At 45.2% G+C, this 18150-nt stretch overlaps 1 protein-coding gene across 2 annotated transcripts; it reads left to right on the plus strand.

Annotated features, from left to right (window-relative positions):
• The first annotated feature begins 1862 nt into the window (after nucleotides 1–1862).
• On the plus strand, nucleotides 1863–17401 carry dhtkd1 (dehydrogenase E1 and transketolase domain containing 1). Of its 2 annotated transcripts, none has more exons than XM_056417690.1 (17): nucleotides 1863–2101; nucleotides 2326–2478; nucleotides 3224–3435; nucleotides 3516–3710; nucleotides 3874–4143; nucleotides 4472–4643; nucleotides 4855–5053; nucleotides 5410–5722; nucleotides 5829–5913; nucleotides 9998–10137; nucleotides 10227–10377; nucleotides 10649–10755; nucleotides 11991–12155; nucleotides 12242–12324; nucleotides 12552–12718; nucleotides 16045–16130; nucleotides 16232–17401. In XM_056417690.1, the coding sequence occupies exons 1-17, from the start codon at nucleotides 1930–1932 to the stop codon at nucleotides 16331–16333; spliced, it is 2772 nt and encodes a 923-aa protein (XP_056273665.1). In that variant the 5' UTR covers nucleotides 1863–1929; the 3' UTR covers nucleotides 16334–17401. The 2 variants fall into 2 exon arrangements, with proteins under 2 accessions (XP_056273665.1, XP_056273666.1); XM_056417691.1 differs by having other exon boundaries at nucleotides 2037–2101; nucleotides 2409–2478.
• The last annotated feature ends 749 nt before the right edge of the window (nucleotides 17402–18150 follow it).

The following is an 18150-nucleotide window of genomic DNA, read 5'->3' on the forward strand; positions in this document are numbered from 1 at the left end:
TATGGACTGTGTGTCTTTGTGTGTTGTGCTTGTCCAGTGTTGTAAAGGCATTTTACAAACCACCCCTCCCTCCCCCAGTGTGTCATGTCTCGCTAACTTGTTTCTCTTTGTTGTGCTTCTCTTTGCTTATTTCTGAGTGGGTGTTGTAGGTGATTATTTTGGGTTTTTCAATTATAAAATGCCCTTTGACGGCTAATTTGGGTCGCTTGGACGTCTGTTAAGCGCCACCCTTAGGGCTTCACACAAACAACCAATACATCCTGTCAATATAAAGTTGTCGACACCTCAAGTTAAATGATTAGTGGACGAGTTGATAAATTAAAATTTCAAAATTACAGTCTTCAGAAATTGCGGATAATTTTTGATAGCAGATTGTGGATTATTTCACCGTTTCCAGACCCTCAAATATGAGGGTACCTGAGTCTATATAGAAAATATATTTTGGTCTTTGTTTGTATAAATCAGTAAATCAAAAATGTGTTGGTTCCAACTTGTCAAATGTGCTGTACCTGTTTTATAATGACGAACATATGCACAAATAATTATTAGAGGTTCAAAAACAAAATGGCGGACCAAGAAAAATCTTTTATTACTTTTTTTACTCATTGATAGCTGTAGCAGCAGAGTAGTCCCAGCATAACCTGGTATATTAAGGTATTAGTGTTGGGTCCAAGTGAGCCACCTCCCACCATGACACAATGGGTCTTGCTGCCTTGCACCAAGGTCTGATGACGGAGGTGTGGGTGGAGAAACTCATTCCTGCAGTTTGCTCTTTTGAACTGATATACAACAAGTTTTAACATTGATGTTTTTTGATTGTTGGACTATTTATACCCAAACCAGATTTTTAAGATAGCTGAAAAAGGTTAGACTTGACAAACAACATGGGTCCAGAAGTGGAAGCTAACCAGAATTATTCAGAGATCACCTTCACGTTGATTGAATGCAACATGTTATGTTGCAACAGGGCTTTTGGAGCAATATGGAACATTTTAAACCAAACGATTGATTCCATCATGAAATAAAAAATAAATGTAATATAGTAAATTTGCAGTTGGTGTTCAGCTCTGTCTCTGAACACAGTGTGCAGACGGTCTTTAAAGAGCATGATACTAATTTGCAATGAAAGAAGGACAACATTATTTAAATTCTCATTTTCCACATCAGTTTCTCCTCAGCCAAAGCAATATAAAGTAGCCTAACATGACTTTATAAATGCCTTTCATGACTTCTTTCTCCTCGGATATGCTGTGAATAGTCCCAAAAGTATACCAGAAAATAGCATTTGGGGTTTTGATGATGCCGGTGGAAAGCTTTCTAGCACATTGCTCCAACATGTTTCATAGATGTGACATTGGGTTGAGATCTGGAGACTGAAGGCCAGAGCATATGATCCTTACAATTTCACTCACATTAATATGTATGCTAGTTAAAATTAAGGTACATTGTTGAGCAACTACACAAAGCAATGTATAGAAAAATAGTAACGGGTCCATTTCATACCAAAATTACATACGATCCGGGTTTTCCAAATTTCAAATATGAGTTCTGGAATTTCCAAGGAGCACATGAACGCAGCATCGCTCTTGTTCCTTGACACTTGTTGCGCTACGTAACGGAGGCTACTTCAGGTACCTCGGATTTATATCGAGCTAGAACACAATGAACCGTCGCCCCAACACGTATTGTGTTCTACAAATACAAATACGGTGTTTTTGTTATGAATATGAGACAAAAGTAATAAATGAAAAATTAAAAAGGGAAAGATATTCTCGTGTGTGTGAATCGAAGACCTCAGCCAATAGGCGTCCAGTGCGGCGTCTCCTCCCATTACGTCATGCGCTCCTTCTCCTTGCAGTATGGCCGCCGTCCTGTAGCCGTCGGCGTGTCCTCGCATATAACGATTACAGCTCTAATCTTTAAAAAACAATGTCGGCTGTACTTTTCCTGAGAAAGTCGTTGAGTCGACTGCCGCCGCGGGTCGCTCGGCTGGTGGTCGCCGGCTGTTACCACACCGAGAAAGGTGTCTTCGGATACCGACCCAAACAGACAGGGAGACCCCGCAAGCCACAGAGCGACTGCATCGCGGCGCTGAATGAAGGTCAGTAAGGGGTTAAATAACTTCACCACGGGGACCAATACACGAAAAGAAACCTCTGCTAATTACTTCAAGTGTAATAAATAACGTAATATTTAATTCCAGTTAGTTTGCGCTTGTGTAAAACTATCGTTCCCATAACTGCCACTTGCTCATTAAGTTAGGGGACATCGTTAGTCCAGTATAGCCGACTTTGAAGCGTGTTTTTGGGGCCTCCTGTTCCGCAGATCATGCTCTTGCCCGTCTGGTGGAGGCGTACAGAGCACATGGGCACAAGGCGGCCAAGATTAACCCCTTACTGCCCCTCAAGCCTGTTGCTGACAGCGTCCCGGAGATAGACCTGCTGACTGCCACCATCACTGGACCGCTCAACACCTCAGGTGCGGGTCAGCTGACAGCTGTGGCGTTAGAATAATATACACTCTGCGGGGCAGACCTATAGGAAACATGCAGGAGCCTACTCCCTTCACGTGTGTTCTTCTGTGTATGTTTCATGCAACTCGTAGGCTACTCCGTCATTTTAGTTACATGGTCTCCCTCATTGCAGGATAATCACTGATAATCATTCTCTAAAGTTGTATTTCGAGAATGAATCTACAATCTTGTAAAAGTATTATCAGCGAAATTCACTTGCTAAAAGAGGGGAGCTTAATATGATATGTTTTTGTTTATTTCTGATGCTGAAATGTATTAAGTAGCATTATATTCTTTTAGCCTTTCAAGGTCTAGTTTAAACTATTTTATAGAAGATTGAGCAGTTTAGTTTATTACAATGTTTCATATTTAATCATTTAAACATTATAAATGTGAAAGTAACTTGTAAATACACCTATTAAATACATCTCCAGAAGAAAAAGTACAATGTCGTAAACACTTTAAAGTAACATAAAATGAAGCATTGCAGTACAAGTATGTAAGAATTGCACTTGCACCTAGTTTCAATCCACCACGGTTAATTCTATCAAGTAAAGATAACTTGGCATAGTAACTGATTCTTTATTTTTCTTACATCTCCTTGTTTTATAAACCGAATGATGGAGACCACAAACACCAAATCAATGCTCTCCGCCTTCAGAAACTCTCCTTTCTGTGTTTTCTCGCCGCTCATCCAATGTGCTTCTGCAGGTCTAACACACTTTGGCAAAGCGGAGGCTTCGGTGGAAGAGGTCCAGGCCTACCTGGAGGGAGCCTACTGTGGCCACCTGTCAGTGGAGACCACCCAGCTGAGCAGCCTGGAGGAGAGGCAGTGGGTCGCTGACCGCTTTGAGGAGCTCAAGAAGAAGAGTTTCTCCCCAGAGGAGAGGAGGCAGCTGGCTAAGGTCATGCTGGAGTCTCAGGTAGGCCCAAGAAGAAGGAAGACAAAAGTAGTGTATTATTTGATCCATCCGTTTCTTTACTTTTCTCTCGCCACCTGCAGGAATTTGACCACTTTCTGGCCACCAAGTTTTCTACCGTGAAACGTTATGGAGGAGAAGGAGCGGAGAGCATGATGGGATTCTTCCAGGAGCTTTTCCACCAGTTGTCCCACAGCGGAGTCACCGACGTCATCATCGGCATGCCTCATCGAGGCCGACTCAACCTCCTGACGGGCTTGATGAAATTCCCGCCAGAGGTTAATCATCCTAGACGGATTCATTCATTGAGACATGCACGCTTTTCAAATGATCCGGGAGCTGGCAAGATTAGATTGTGTCCAGCGGCACAAGTAAACAAGAAAGTTACAAACGGGAAAGTAAACAAGTGGACTGTAACATCGCACATGTTTCTCTCTCCAGGTGATGTTCCGTAAGATGCGTGGCCTCAGTGAGTTCCCAGAGACGTCGCCTGCCATCGGCGACGTCCTCTCCCACCTCACCGCCTCTTTGGAGTTGGATTACGGAGCTCCGAAACCCATTCATGTGACCATGCTGCCCAACCCTTCTCACCTCGAGGCGATCAACCCCGTGGCTCAGGGCAAAACCAGAGCCAGGCAGCAGCTCAGGCAGGAAGGAGACTATTCGCCAGAAGATGGCGCCCAGCCGGGAGACCGCGTCGTATGCCTGCAGGTACACGGCAGCTCATACACACATGCAGCCAAGAAGAGGAGGAGCAATGTGTCACTTATTGCCTTTGTTCGAAAGAGATGGTGGAGAGACAGGATTATGACGTGTAGCACAGGTTTTCAGGTAGAATCCAAAGGGGCAGATGTGGTTATATTCTACACACCACTATAGTCTGAAATTAAAGGGAGAGTTTGGCTGTTTTTCACAGTTTGGAGAAACCGACAGGAGAACCGGCACGGGGGGGAAAGCATTGTGATGCTGTGGTCGGGGGCAGCAGCAAAACGTATTGATCCACCCGACATCAAGCCGACCTCTGTTCTCTGCTCCACAGGTCCACGGTGATGGTGCTTTCCCCGGCCAAGGCATCGTTCCCGAAACTTTGACCCTTTCAAACCTCCCTCACTACAGAGTCGGGGGGAGCATTCACCTCATCGTGAACAACCAAGTGGGTTACACCACTCCATCAGAGCGGGCGAGGTCCTCTATGTACTGCAGTGACGTCGGTCAGTGGAACATAGCAACATCATTTAATATTTGCTACTTTCTCATCAAGCATGGACGCCTCTGTGTTTGCAAATATTCTTGTGTGCCATTTTTTTTAAGGATTTGAAAATGTTAACTTATTTGAATTTCCAAAGTGTATATGTTCCTCGGCCCGGGTCATGTATGTATCCTGTTTATAATCAGGAACTAATGCACCCATCTGTACCACAGGGAAGATGGTGAACTGTGCCGTGATCCACGTAAACGGCGACAATGCAGAGGAGGTGCTGCGGGCCACTCGGCTGGCTGTGGAGTACCAGCAGCTGTTCAGGAAAGACGTCATCCTGGACCTGATCTGCTACCGTCAGTGGGGCCACAACGAGCTGGACGAGCCCTCCTTCACCAACCCGTCCATGTACAAGATCATCCGGTCAGTTAAATTACTTTACTCAACAGCGGTTGACCTTCAGTTGCCAGTGAATGTCTGCCTCAGCTATTTGTAATGTCGGTGTTAAAAAAAAGAAAGTATCCAGAAATGTGTGTAATCTGAAAAATATAAATGAAATATTTTCATGTGATAAATGTCCATGACCTCGCTGGTAGACAATAATTAGAAATAATCAAAACAAAGATTGTTTAGAAAATGCAGTACCCCCTGAAGCACTCTTTTATATAATTTGTGTCGATTAATAAAACCTTAATCCCCCTCCAGATATATTGCAGATTGTACGTGGTCTTCTTGAACGAATACCGGTTAATAAAGCAGACGTTGTTGCATCCCCTCAGATCCCGGAAGAGCGTCCCTGACTCCTACTCGGACCAGCTGATCTCTGAGGGTCTGATGACCGAAGTCGAGCGCGACGAGATCAAGTCCAACCACTTTGGCTCGCTGAACGACAAGCTGGCCAACGTGAGCCAGTACAGCCCTCCCCCCACCAACCTGCAGGGCCGCTGGGGGGATCTGGTGGAGCCCCAGGCCCGAGTTACCACCTGGGACACGGGCGTCCCCGTTCCCCTGCTGCAGTTCGTCGGAGGGAAGTCTGTGGACATCCCCGAGCAAATCCAGCTGCACAGCCACCTGAGAAAGACCCACGTACAGGTGCGGCCATCGCCTCGGTTGTTTCTATGAGACTCTTTTGTCGACCTGGCGGCAGCTAGATGGTGATTTATTTTTTTATTTAATTACATTTTCTTTGTGAACTCAGGCTCGGTTGCGAAAGTTGGAAGAAGGCACCAAACTGGACTGGTCCACAGCTGAGGCCTTGGCGTTCGGCTCCCTCCTCTCCCAAGGTCAGTGTTCAGCAGCAAATACACCAGGTCAAACCCATGAGTCATCTCCACTGCCCTCAGAGGACACTCTGGTTGGTCTACTGACCCGAGGCAATGACCTAGCCTATAAACGAGAGGTTGAATCCTTTGTCGCTGTGCCAACGGCTGCTTGTTTCAGTAGTGGCGTTTTGCTTTTATTTTATTGTCTTTTTTTGCACTTTTCCTCTCTTTCTTTTTCTTTTCTTTCACGTTTGTCTTAGTTACGGTCGGACACTGGACCATAACTACTTTTTTCGATAATTCTACTGTGGCTTTTGTTCACTTTGTCGTGAGTATCGGAGAGCCACAGCAAAACAATGACGGGGACCGTCGTCTACTCGCGTGCTCAGCTGATCGCTGTGCAGGCGAAGCTTCTGCCTGGAGAAAGACCTGTGATCCCGCTGGAGCTACGGAGAAGGGCTCGCGGTTGCAGATCGGGTGTCAAGCGGAGGGCTAAAACGAGGAGATACAAACCCTCGGTACCGTCGATCATAACGGGGAACGTGAGGTCTTTGGCGAATAAGACGGATGAGCTCGGCGCTGGTAATGTCTGAGAGGATCTTCCGTGAGAGCAGTCTCTTGTGCTTCACTGAGGCGTGGCTACACGCGGACTATCCGGATCACAGCGCGTCTTTGCCCGGCTTCAGGACTGTTCGGGCTGACAGAGACGCTACACAGAGCGGTAAGAAGAGGCGGGATCGCTGTTTATGTGAATGAACGGTGGTGCCACCCGGACCATGTGTGCGTGAAGGAGCGCTTCTGTAGCCCGAACATTGAACTGTTGGCCGTGGGGATGCGCCCGTACTATTTGCCGAGAGAGTTCACGTCCGCCATTGTGGTTGTCGTGTCGTGCCGCCATCAGCTGACGCTGAGGAAGCTGTGGACACCATCCACTCCACTGTGTCTGCTCTGCTGAATCATCAGCCTGGAGCATTCATGGCTATCACTGGTGACTTTAACCACACCACATTGGAAAAAGCTCTGCCAACCTTCCATCAATACATAGACTGCCCAACAAGGAACAATAAAACTCTGGACTTGCTGTATGCTAATACTAAGGACGCATACAGCGCCACTGCCCTTCCCCCCCTCGGCAGGTCTGATCATGACCTGGTCCGGCTGACACCCAGGTATGTTCCTCTGGTGAAGAGCCGGTGACCACCAGGACTGTGAGGAGGTGGTCTCTGGAGGCTAACGACGCTCTACAGGACTGCTTCGAGTCAACGGACTGGGATGTGTTGTGTGGACCGCATGGGGAGGACATCAACAGTATGACCGACTGCATCACGGAATACATCAAGTTCTGTGAACACACCACCATCCCATCATGGACTGTGCGCTGCTTCCCCAACAACAAGCCCTGGATCACCAGGGACCTGAAGGCGCTTCTTAACATGAAGAAAGCTGCTTTCAGGTCTGGAGACAGGGATGAGCTGAGGAAAGCCCAGCGCAACCTAAAGGTGAAGCTCAGGAGGCAAGGACTCCTACAGGAGGAAGCTGGAGGCCAAACTCCAGCTGAACAACACAAGGAGGTGTGGTCTGGCATGAAGCAGATAACTGGCTTCAAGGTGGGAGGAGACAGCCAGGGGCTCCTGGAGAGGGCCAACGAGCTGAACTGTTTTTCAATAGGTTCAGTTCACAGCCCTCCCGTCTCCTCCACATCACACCTCCCAAACACCTCCTCCCCTCTGTCCCCCTGCTGAGCTGCACATCCACCGAGCCCTCAATAACAATGGGCTCCTCACCCTCCCCTCTCTCTGTGACGACTGACCAGGTGAGAAGACAGCTGGAGAAACTACACCAGCGCAGAGCTGAAGGTCCTGATGGCATCAGCCCCAGGGTCCTAAAGACCTGCGCCACCCAGCTGTCTGGTGTCCTGCAGCGCCTCTTCAACCTCAACCTGAGGCTGGGGAAGTCCCGTGCTGTGGAAGACGTCGTGCCTGGTCGCTGTCCGCATGAGGTCAACACTATCTGCTCTCAACGCCCACCGACCGGTCGCCCTCACCTCCCATGTGAAGATGGTGCTGGAGAGGTTGGTCTTGGCCCACCTCCAGCCGCAGGTGAAATCGTCGCTGGACCCTCTGCAATTTGCTTACCAGCCTCATGTGGGAGTGGACGACGCCATCATCTACCTGCTGCAACGAGCTCAGTCGCACCTGGATGGAACCGGTGTCTCTGTGAGAGTCACTTTCTTTGACTTCTCCAGTGCATTTAACACCATCCAGCCACTGCTGCTGAGTGAGAAGCTGCGGGTGGTCGGTGTGGACGCGTCCACCATCTCCTGGATCACTGACTACCTCACAGGCAGACCACAGTTTGTCAGAATGGGGCGTGTGCTGTCTGGAACGGTGGTCAGTGATGTTGGAGCCCCACAGGGAACTGTTCTGTCTCCCTTCCTCTTCACCCTGTACACCAGTGACTTCCAGTACAACACGGAGTCATGCCATCTGCAGAAGTCCTCTGATGATTCTGCAGTGGTCGGGTGTATTAGGGATGGACGGGAGGAGGAGTACAGGGCAGTGGTGAGTGACTTTGTAAAGTGGGCCGATGAGAATCACCTGCGGCTGAACGTGGCCAAGACCAGAGAGATGGTGGTGGACTTCAGGAGGAAGGCGACAGCTCCTACACCTCTGAGTGTCCTGGGAGTGGACGTGGACATGGTGGAGGAGTACAAGTACCTGGGCGTCTCCATCGACAGCCGACTGAACTGGAAGGCCAACATCAACGCTGTGTACAAGAAGGGGATGAGTCGACTCCTTTCCTGAGAAAGCTTGATCCTTCAACGTGTGCAGCAAGATGCTGGAGTTATTCTACCAGTCGGTTGTGGCCAGTGTGCTGCACTTTGCCATTGTCTGCTGGGGAGCAGCATCGGAGCCGGTGACACCAGCCGTCTTAACAAACTGGTTAGGAAGGCTGGCTCCATCATCGGCTGCCAGCTGGAGCACCTGGAACAGGTGGTGGAGAGGAGGACGTTGAAGAAACTGGTGTCCATATTGGACAACCCGGACCACCCTCTCCACCACCTCCTACAGGGACAGAGGAGTACTTTCTCCAAACGTCTCCTCACGCTCCGCTGCCACAAGGACAGATACAGGAGAACATTCCTGCCGACGGCTATGAGGCTCTACAACAGTTCACCTCTTGCCAGATCACCCTAACCCTTCTTATATTTGTGTTTTTTATTTTTATTCTTGTGTGTTGCTGCTACTGGCTCGACAAATTTCCCCTTGGGGATTAATAAAGTATATATCTATCTATCTATCTAATGACATTTCTTTTTTAAATAAATATTGGAAAGACCAAAGAGTTGGTTATTGATTTTAGAAGGAAGAAGAAGGAGGAGGAGGTCTCCCCAGTGATAATTGTGGGTCAGCACATAGAAATTGTCCATTAATATAAATATCTTGGGGTCAATCTGGACAGTAAATTGAACTGGAAAAATAACTGATGCTGTATTTAAAAAGACTCAGACAAGACTTTTCTTCTTGAGGAAGCTCAGATCCTTTGATATCAGCAGAAAGCTTCCTCAGGGGTTTTTAACTGGTGTCAATGCTGTGCTTTGTTGGGAGGGTGGAATTACTGCGGGTGACAAAAGCAGGTTAAATAAAATGATCAAAAGGGCTGTTTTGGTGATTGGCCTTTCCCTGGACTCACTAGAGGTCACCATACAAAAGAGGACCAGGGCCAAGCTAAAAACAAGAGTTTCTTTTGAGGCACGTCCACTACACCGTGTTTTAAATGAACTCTGAAGTTCATTCAGTGGGCGACTCAGGATGCCTCCGTGTTCCACTGAACGAGGAGGTCTTTCATTCCAGCAGCAGTTTGGTTTTTTAATGAACACCTTTTAGGTATTTTTGGGGGGAGTTAGCATCTTTCCGATGGTCACTATTATGGGACGTCTTGTGGTTTTGTTTGTTTCTCGTCTGTTGTGTCTATTCTTTTTGTCCATACGACTTGTTGGTGGCAAATGAGTTCCCACACTGGGGATTAATACAGTTTTCTAATCTAATCTAATTGTGTTGCAGCTAACATGGATCTGCTGATTATTAAATCCTTCCTGTTACAGGCTTCAATATCCGAATCAGCGGACAGGACGTTGGAAGAGGCACGTTCAGCCAGAGGCACGCCATGGTGGTGTGCCAAGACACCAATGACATGTACATCCCCCTGAACCACATCAGCCCTCAGCAGACGGCTTTCCTGGAGGTAAAACCTGATACGCCAGTTCAAACATAACCTCTCCAATGCATGACATGCGTGTAACCGTAATTCCTGTGCTGTCTTTGTGTGTTTAGGTGTGCAACAGCCCGCTGTCGGAGGAGGCGGTGCTTGGATTTGAATACGGGATGAGTATCGCACTGCCGAAGCTCCTTCCCATCTGGGAGGCTCAGTTTGGGGATTTCTTTAACGGAGCGCAGATCATCTTTGATACCTTCCTCACTGGAGGTAATAGCGGACTTCTTTCTCGTTACATTCCCAATGACTCATCATCTCATGCACTTTATGTTGTCTATGCACTTTATGTTGTCTATATGTTCACATGTTTTTTACTTTTTTTTTTCTATGTTGTTATATATATGCACAAATCACTTATGTTGGACAGAAGAGAAATTTCGATCTTCTCGATCTTCTGTGCTATAAAAAAAATTGATAAAATTTGACTTGACTTGACTTTTTGACTTGGGGATCAGATGTGAAACTGCTGCGTCGTCCGCAGGTGAAGCCAAGTGGCTGCTGCAGTGCGGGATGGTGATCCTGCTGCCGCACGGCTACGACGGGGCCGGACCTGAACACTCATCCTGCCGCATGGAGCGCTTCCTTCAGGTCGGTGGGACTGAGATGGAAAATGTCTAACCAAGTTGGCAGTTTTGGATAAAGTGCTCTGTTGACGACACACGCTATCGCTCACACGACCATGTTTGGCTATCAACTGTCAGACCTTGTGAATCTTTCTCATCTCTATGCTGTAGAACGACTTGTTGAAGTCCTTCAAATTAAACGGCTGTTAAATGACTGATGTACCATAAACACTGGACGTTATTAAAGAGGTTAGATGTTTGACCTCAGCCACGTCACAGGTTATCTTTTCAGTCTATTTATTTAGATTTTCAATGCAAAATACAACGTGTTGTCCTTCAGAAACGTCAGTCCATATCCGCTCACCTCAGTACCAAACAAAGGCAGTGCAGGACAGAGGATAGATATCGTTTACAAATACACAGGTATCAGGTTTCTTAATTGTCCAAACCGCAAACGAGACATCAAACCCATGCTGCGTTTCAGATTTCGACTTTCAAGTGCTCCGTGTGCACGACGAGAATCCCTGCTGACTGACAAACTGTTATTTCTTTCGCAAGTGTGCACACAATTGAGCGTTCAGCAGGGCGGCCTTCACCGTCTCCGTTCCTCGTCCCGGCCACGGCCGTAGCATCATGTGTTGTCTGCTCCTGAAGTCTAATCTTGTGAACGCGATGTGCAGGAAGGCCTTGAAGGAATTAGTTCTAAGTAAAAACGTCCACTTGCACAATGGGTGAAATATGAACCGATTAGATTTTCTAGGTCAAAGGGTCGATGTGACATCATAAAACATGGACATGTGAGCTGCTGGCGGAGGCATTCAACCGTGAGGTGGAGATTCTAGTTCTGACATTTCAATAACGTTTCCTGAATATCTTTTTTTCCAGAGAAAACAACTTCCATATATTGTTTACCGTAATGTGCAATGTGAAACTAAGTATTATTTTATATGTATGTATGTATAGTAACTTTTCCAGAATTAAGATAATCTCCTCAAATTCAGACCCTTAGATAAAATGTCAGAGGGTAGTGTCATGCTAAAAAAATACTAATATTGTGTATTTCTCCCCCAGCCCGTCATTCCCAGTTTGCTGACACCTACATTTCTCTATCTTGTTTTATGTTAACTGGTTTTCAGATTTAAGTTTGGATGTTTCTGAACTGAATGTGTCTCTTCCAGCAGAGTTGTAGTTAGTTCTGTGTTGTGTCACACATTACCTGAAGTGTAAAGGATTGCTTACCTGTCCCCTTTGGTCTCGTAGATGTGTGACAGTAAAGAAGAGGGCGTGGACAGTGACTGTGTGAACATGGCGGTGGTCAACCCCACCACGTCTGCTCAGTACTTCCACCTGCTGAGGAGGCAGATGATCCGGAACTTCCGCAAACCTCTCATTGTGGTTGGACCCAAAACACTGCTCAGATTTTCTGTAAGCACCACCAGAAACCATTTATTAACTCCTCTTCACCGATATGTCCAAGCAAGTGGCTCAATGTCGTGTTGTTGTCGTCTCAGGGGGCAGCGTCCAGTCTGGCTGACCTGGCCCCAGGAACATCTTTCAGACCGGTGTTGGGTGATCCTTCAGTCCCAGCAGAAAGGTACCGAAGTCACAACGATTGATGTTTCTCTAGTGTGTCCTCAGTGTGGTGGAATATATTCAAATAGCGGGGCGTCAGATGTCATTAATGTAGTGTTCATGGACTACTTTTCTCAAGCAAGTGATTTTTCATTGGTTATTTTAAATGGCCCTTTTTTCCAATAAAACCTGCTGGAACGTGGACGACGCTTCAAAAGTATAAGCGCATGTTTGTGTTATTCCACACAGTGTCCAGAAGGTGGTGCTGTGCTCGGGGAAGCATTACTATGCCCTGCTGAAACAGAGGGAGACGTCAGCAGCCAACCAGAACACGGCCCTGCTCCGCGTGGAGGAGCTGTGTCCGTTCCCATTGGACGCTCTGCAGCAGGAGCTCAAAAAATACCCCAACGCTAAAGGTTTGTGTGGGCCCTGCAGCTTCATACCGGCTTCAGAAGGTCAAGTCGTGCCGTATTACAGTCTGACCAGGGCTCGCTTTATGAACACTAACGCTACTCTAAGTAACATTACATTACTAGGACACGTTTTTTCAACAGCTTCTTCCCTGCCACGGTCAGATTGATGGCAAAACGGAACTATTGAAAATTGTGTACTATCTGTGAAAATGTGCAATATTCCAATCTGTGCAATATCCCCACATAACCTTCCCCCACCTCTCAAAATGTGCAATATCCCCATATAACTGTCCCTTTCCCCTCTTTCTTTTTACAAGCTAGGAACAGCACTCAGCACTAGCCTATTTATCTATTTATTAACCTCTGCCCTCTGTACTTAATACTATATATTATACAACCTTATGTACAGTGTTTTTTTATATTTTTCTTCTTATTATTATTATAGTGTGTTAGTACCTCTGTTGACTCGGAGAGCCCTGCAAAACAATTCCAATGTGTCTGGACTGTTGGTCTAGGCGCAAATGGCAAATAAAAAACCTTGAACTTTCATATATATATCACCTAAAAACTAAAGCAGGACCACAGTAGAGGACATGTTACCAGCCACTACAATAAACCCTACACTAAGTACAAATGAGATAAAGCCCATAATATGTGATTTAGGGCTGCAACTGTTTGCGTCATCAGTTATTTGATATATATATTTATAATTTATTTATTTTGCCTCAGTTCAGTAACATTTATGCCTCAAAGACCAAAGGGACATTTTAAGGATGCATTAAAGTTCCTTCAGGGATGCATTATAGGAGCACGATGTGTTTGCTTTGTACGTGAAGCTCGATGGTAGTTCTTTTTGCCCCGGAGGGCGTAAGGTAATCTGTTCTCTTTTTGTTTCCACTGTTCCTCTTTTCGGACATGAGTCATGATTTCTGAGCTACTTCCCTTTTGCTAAATCATGTGATTCTGCAGTCAACGCAGGTTTATTCATGGAGTACTTTTAATACACAAGAGCAATATGTAGTTCTTTACCTCAAGCTTACAAATGCATTAAAACAACATTTAAAGCTCAATGGTAATGAAAATAGATCATTTTAAATGAATGAACTAAATAATAGAATAAGAGCACAGAATAACTGAATAAGTATGGCGCAGATGCAAGATATGAAAGTGGGGCAGAGGATCTAAAAGCGCTCCCCATTTTGTTTTAATGCTCTTCATCTTTTTTTACAATTACATTTTTGGGAAAAAGTCTCCCAACCAAAAATACACACAAACATTTGAGGTCTTTGTCTTGCTGAGATATGCGTCCTTCAATCCTTTCCTATATTCTCAGTGACACTTTTAAGTGTACCATGAAAGTTATTCAAAATGACCTTTTGACCTTTTTTATTGACTAAAAGTAATTTGAGTTCACTCATTGATTTGAAAATTATTTTCTTCACTCGATACAGCATCTTAAACGTATCGGGCAGGAAAACAATTATAAAAGAGGCTGAAAGGAAAGTTCAATAGATGTCTGACAGTCTTCACTTTATTACTGAATCCTCAAGGAAACATTAGACGACACACAAAGAAACCATCAACGCCGGTGCATCAATGTCCATCAATGTACATCTGTCAAACACAGAATCATAAGTGGAGCTTCACCAGACTGGTATTCCCCGCAGGGCTATTGTGTTCCTGTTATTTTGTCCTCCCTCTGTAGCTGAATGAGTGGATCTCCACGGACTGAGAACCCGTTCATCTTGTTAGACAAGTCCGTCCGGGCAAGAGGAACTATCAGTTTCGACATCCTTCCCTTTACCCATGAATCTTTGCATTTAGTGGTTTGTTAAAGGTTTTTACTGAAGATTGCTTTTTGCTCTTCAAACCAACTGCAACACAACGACGGCTCCTCGGAGGGAGACGGGCCGCTTCACATGGAGATCAAATCCTGGAACCTCTGAGGGATTCTCCCATCAGCCCGTCCGAAAAATGTGAATGTCTTCGTGGGGTTTATTATTCTTATGCTAAGAGACTTGAGTATCTACTGCAGCTATTTGCTTTTAATGTCAACAACAATACTCGTATTGACATTCATTAGATCTTCTTTTTTAATCTTTTACCAGCACGGCCGAGCAAGTACTTGCGCCACAGTAAAAATGTCTCTCTTATTTATTCAACACTCTTCTACTGTTGTCTTTCAAACTTTTATAGCTATAATTTAATCTTCGCAGTCTAACAAACACCATTTCATTTTCCACACCATGTTTGATCCGGGTCAGTTTGAACTCAGGAGAACATAAACAAATGCATCAAGAGAACGACTCTCATAGAACATTCTTATAAGTTCCTCATTGCTGATTTTCCAGCTCTGCACATGTGCAACTCTCAACGAGAAGTTGGATAGCAGCAAGATGACTCGCTCCCTAAAAAGAATCATTTAAAAACCTATTTGTGAAAGTAAAAAATGATCAAACATTACTCTAACGCTTTCTTTCATTTGTTCTTTATATCACCCACTTCATCTTAAACTGTGCGTCATCTAAATCATAAATCTTGTCGTAGCAATCGTAACTGAAGCTGATGATGATGATGAATGGGTTGATTATAACTAAATGGTGAATCTGTGCCCAGACGAGCGTAGCCGGCGATCTCCGAGCCAGCATGTGAGGCTGTACATCGGAAGCATTTACGATGCTGAATAACTCTCCAGGGGACACGCTACACATTACATCATCGGACCAGCTGCGTGACAATTAATTAGTCAATTTTACTTGTTTTCTCAGGTCCTACAATATTCAGATGGAACGATTACTCAAGCTAAGCCTTTATGTTGCGTGACATTTGACCCCTGTGAACCCGTCTAACATTGCGGAGCAGTGGGATCTTTAAAGCACCCGAGGAGCCACTCGGGGGTCAGTGTCTCTCTTGAGGGCACTTGGACATGCAGTCGAGGAGCCGGGGATCGAACCAGCGACCCGCTCCATCCCCCGAGCGACATTGTAATCAACATGTTTGCTGATTGTTTTTCTTTAAAAACAAGAAATCAATGAATTAATCAGCTACATCCTTTCAGCCTCTTTTTAAACGTATGATCCTTGTGACAAATGGAGTCGGATTCAAGGCTGGAGTTTGAGTTATTTGCATTATTACAGATGTTATGATTCTGTGAGGGTTTTATTACTTCAGGTTTCACTTCGGCTCATATTTCATTGTTCTCCCCTCCTGAAGCAAAACCAGTTTCAGTGAAGAGCTCCCTAGCCTACATGAAAAGGTCACGTTTCAGTCGTCTTTAACTCTCAATGTAACTCCTTTTTTATAAAAAAACATTTTTTAATCCCCCACAGATTTTGTTTGGAGTCAGGAGGAGCCCCAGAACATGGGCCCCTGGTCCTTTGTAGCTCCCAGGTTTGAGAAGCAGCTGGCCTGCAAGGTGAGCAGGTTGTCAAATGGAATAAAGTTCAATATGAAACCGTGTGATTCTACAATGAATTGTTGACGTTACATATTACGAGTCTCTTCTGTGTCTCTCAGCTCCGGCTAGTGAGCCGACCTGCTCTGCCCGCCCCCGCCGTCGGCATCGGGATCCTCCATCAGCAGCAGCAGGAGGCCATCCTCACCGCGACCTTCTCCTAAGACTCCACCCGACTGGGAACCAGCACAACCAGTACACCGGCACAAGCCCACGTACTGGTATCTGCTGTGGTCCTTCAAACCATCGTCCACACATGTGCACTGCAGATACACGGGACCTCTTTTAAACAACGTTTGGTTTCAGATACAAGTTGGTTTATAGAAATAACAAATCAAAGGAAGTGCTTGATGACCGTTAACTCTTTTAGTCAAACACTGGTTTTTATTATTGTGTTTATGGTTTGAAGGAAACTGCTGAATTAAATTCTCGTCTGCTTGTTTCTAAAGTTGTCCCCCCCCCTCCTCCTTTTTCTTATTCAGGCCTGTATTCTTTGTGTTCAGTGACGAGGCACTATAGTGTGACAGCGGCTCATGTGGTTCGGATGCCTTGGACCATGTTTACAAGGTGTCTTGAGTGGACCGGTGTATTTGTAGCACAAGTGGTACGAGATCCTGATCCTGATCCTCAGTGTAATTTGAATGATCCCAGTCTCTTCCACACAGTGAGGCATACTGATTATTAGTGAAGCGCTGGTATTGGATCGGTACTCTGTATCGGCCCGAGGTCAAAGCCCAGTTCTCCGTATCGGGACTGAAAAAGTCTGATCATTGCATCCCGAGTCTGAACCGTTGTGATTCGCTGATTCGGCTCCCGGTGCAGTTGGATGATCGTCGGCTGAATTTCAGTATCTCCAGAACTAACGTCCGGGTCGCCCTGTTTGTTACTGTTCTTCAGTCACTCTGCACAAGTTGTCTGTTTTTGTTCTGAACAGAAAATAACAGAGTAGCGTGTTACAAATGTCGTTAAACGGTGTAAGAACAGGAGTATCTGAACTGGATTTCTGAAGAAACTAAAAAGAGTTGTCCCCGTTTTGAGTGTTTTCCAACCTTGAGTTAAATGTATTTGGGCATTTCATGGTACGCATTTGAGTTAAGGACTACTTTATTATCTAATTATGGTTTAAACTGAGCACTTGAAATAAAGCATTACAAAATAAATGTTTAAAGTAAATAAACCAAATAATATGTATTTCAAATGGAAGTATTTTTAAATAAATATATTTTCATGTTTCTTTTCTCATTTCATGCTTTTATAAGAACCGGTTACATTCGACTCGATGTAATATGGATAGTTTTGTGATGAACTAGAGATCATAATGTCTCTCGAAGCTCCACTGTGAATCACTTTTACTATCTCCATCTGCTGGAGAGAGATGACTTTCTGTAGTAATTTATTTTAAGCCAAAAATAATCTTGAGTTATAATCGGGGACACCGGAGGATAAGAAAATACAAATTGTACATTTTAGGAATTGTTAAATTCAATGAAGTTAAAGTCTCCACTGATTCAGGTTTGCACTCTTATAACATAAGGCTAGTTCAAGATGAGCAATCACATTGCAGTGCAATGCATGCTGGGTAGCTGTGTGTGCATGGCTCTGACGTCATGCACACGCGGACAACAATAACCTCATGAGGTGAAGGTTTTGTGGAAAGTCCTTTTTCTCTGTAATTGTAGTTTAATGTGATCACTTATCAAAACGAGCAGCCAACATGCTTTATTGTTAAAATAATAAAGATAGAATAGAAAAATAGATGCAGTGAAACTAGAGACCATCTATTTATTACACGCACACACACACACACACACACACATCTCCATTACAGGACGTCATTGAGCTCCTCAAGGCTCCAAAACAGACCCAACATGGAGGAAAGTTTAGGGGAACCAAGACCCCCTTCCCCCCCTCATTACTCATAGCCTACTACGCCCCTGCATTTCAACTCCTCTTTAAATGACAGCAACGTGCTTTCGGACAC

Source organism: Pseudoliparis swirei, chromosome 6 (genome assembly GCF_029220125.1).
Source record: "Pseudoliparis swirei isolate HS2019 ecotype Mariana Trench chromosome 6, NWPU_hadal_v1, whole genome shotgun sequence".
Classification (NCBI taxonomy): Eukaryota; Metazoa; Chordata; class Actinopteri; order Perciformes; family Liparidae; genus Pseudoliparis; species Pseudoliparis swirei.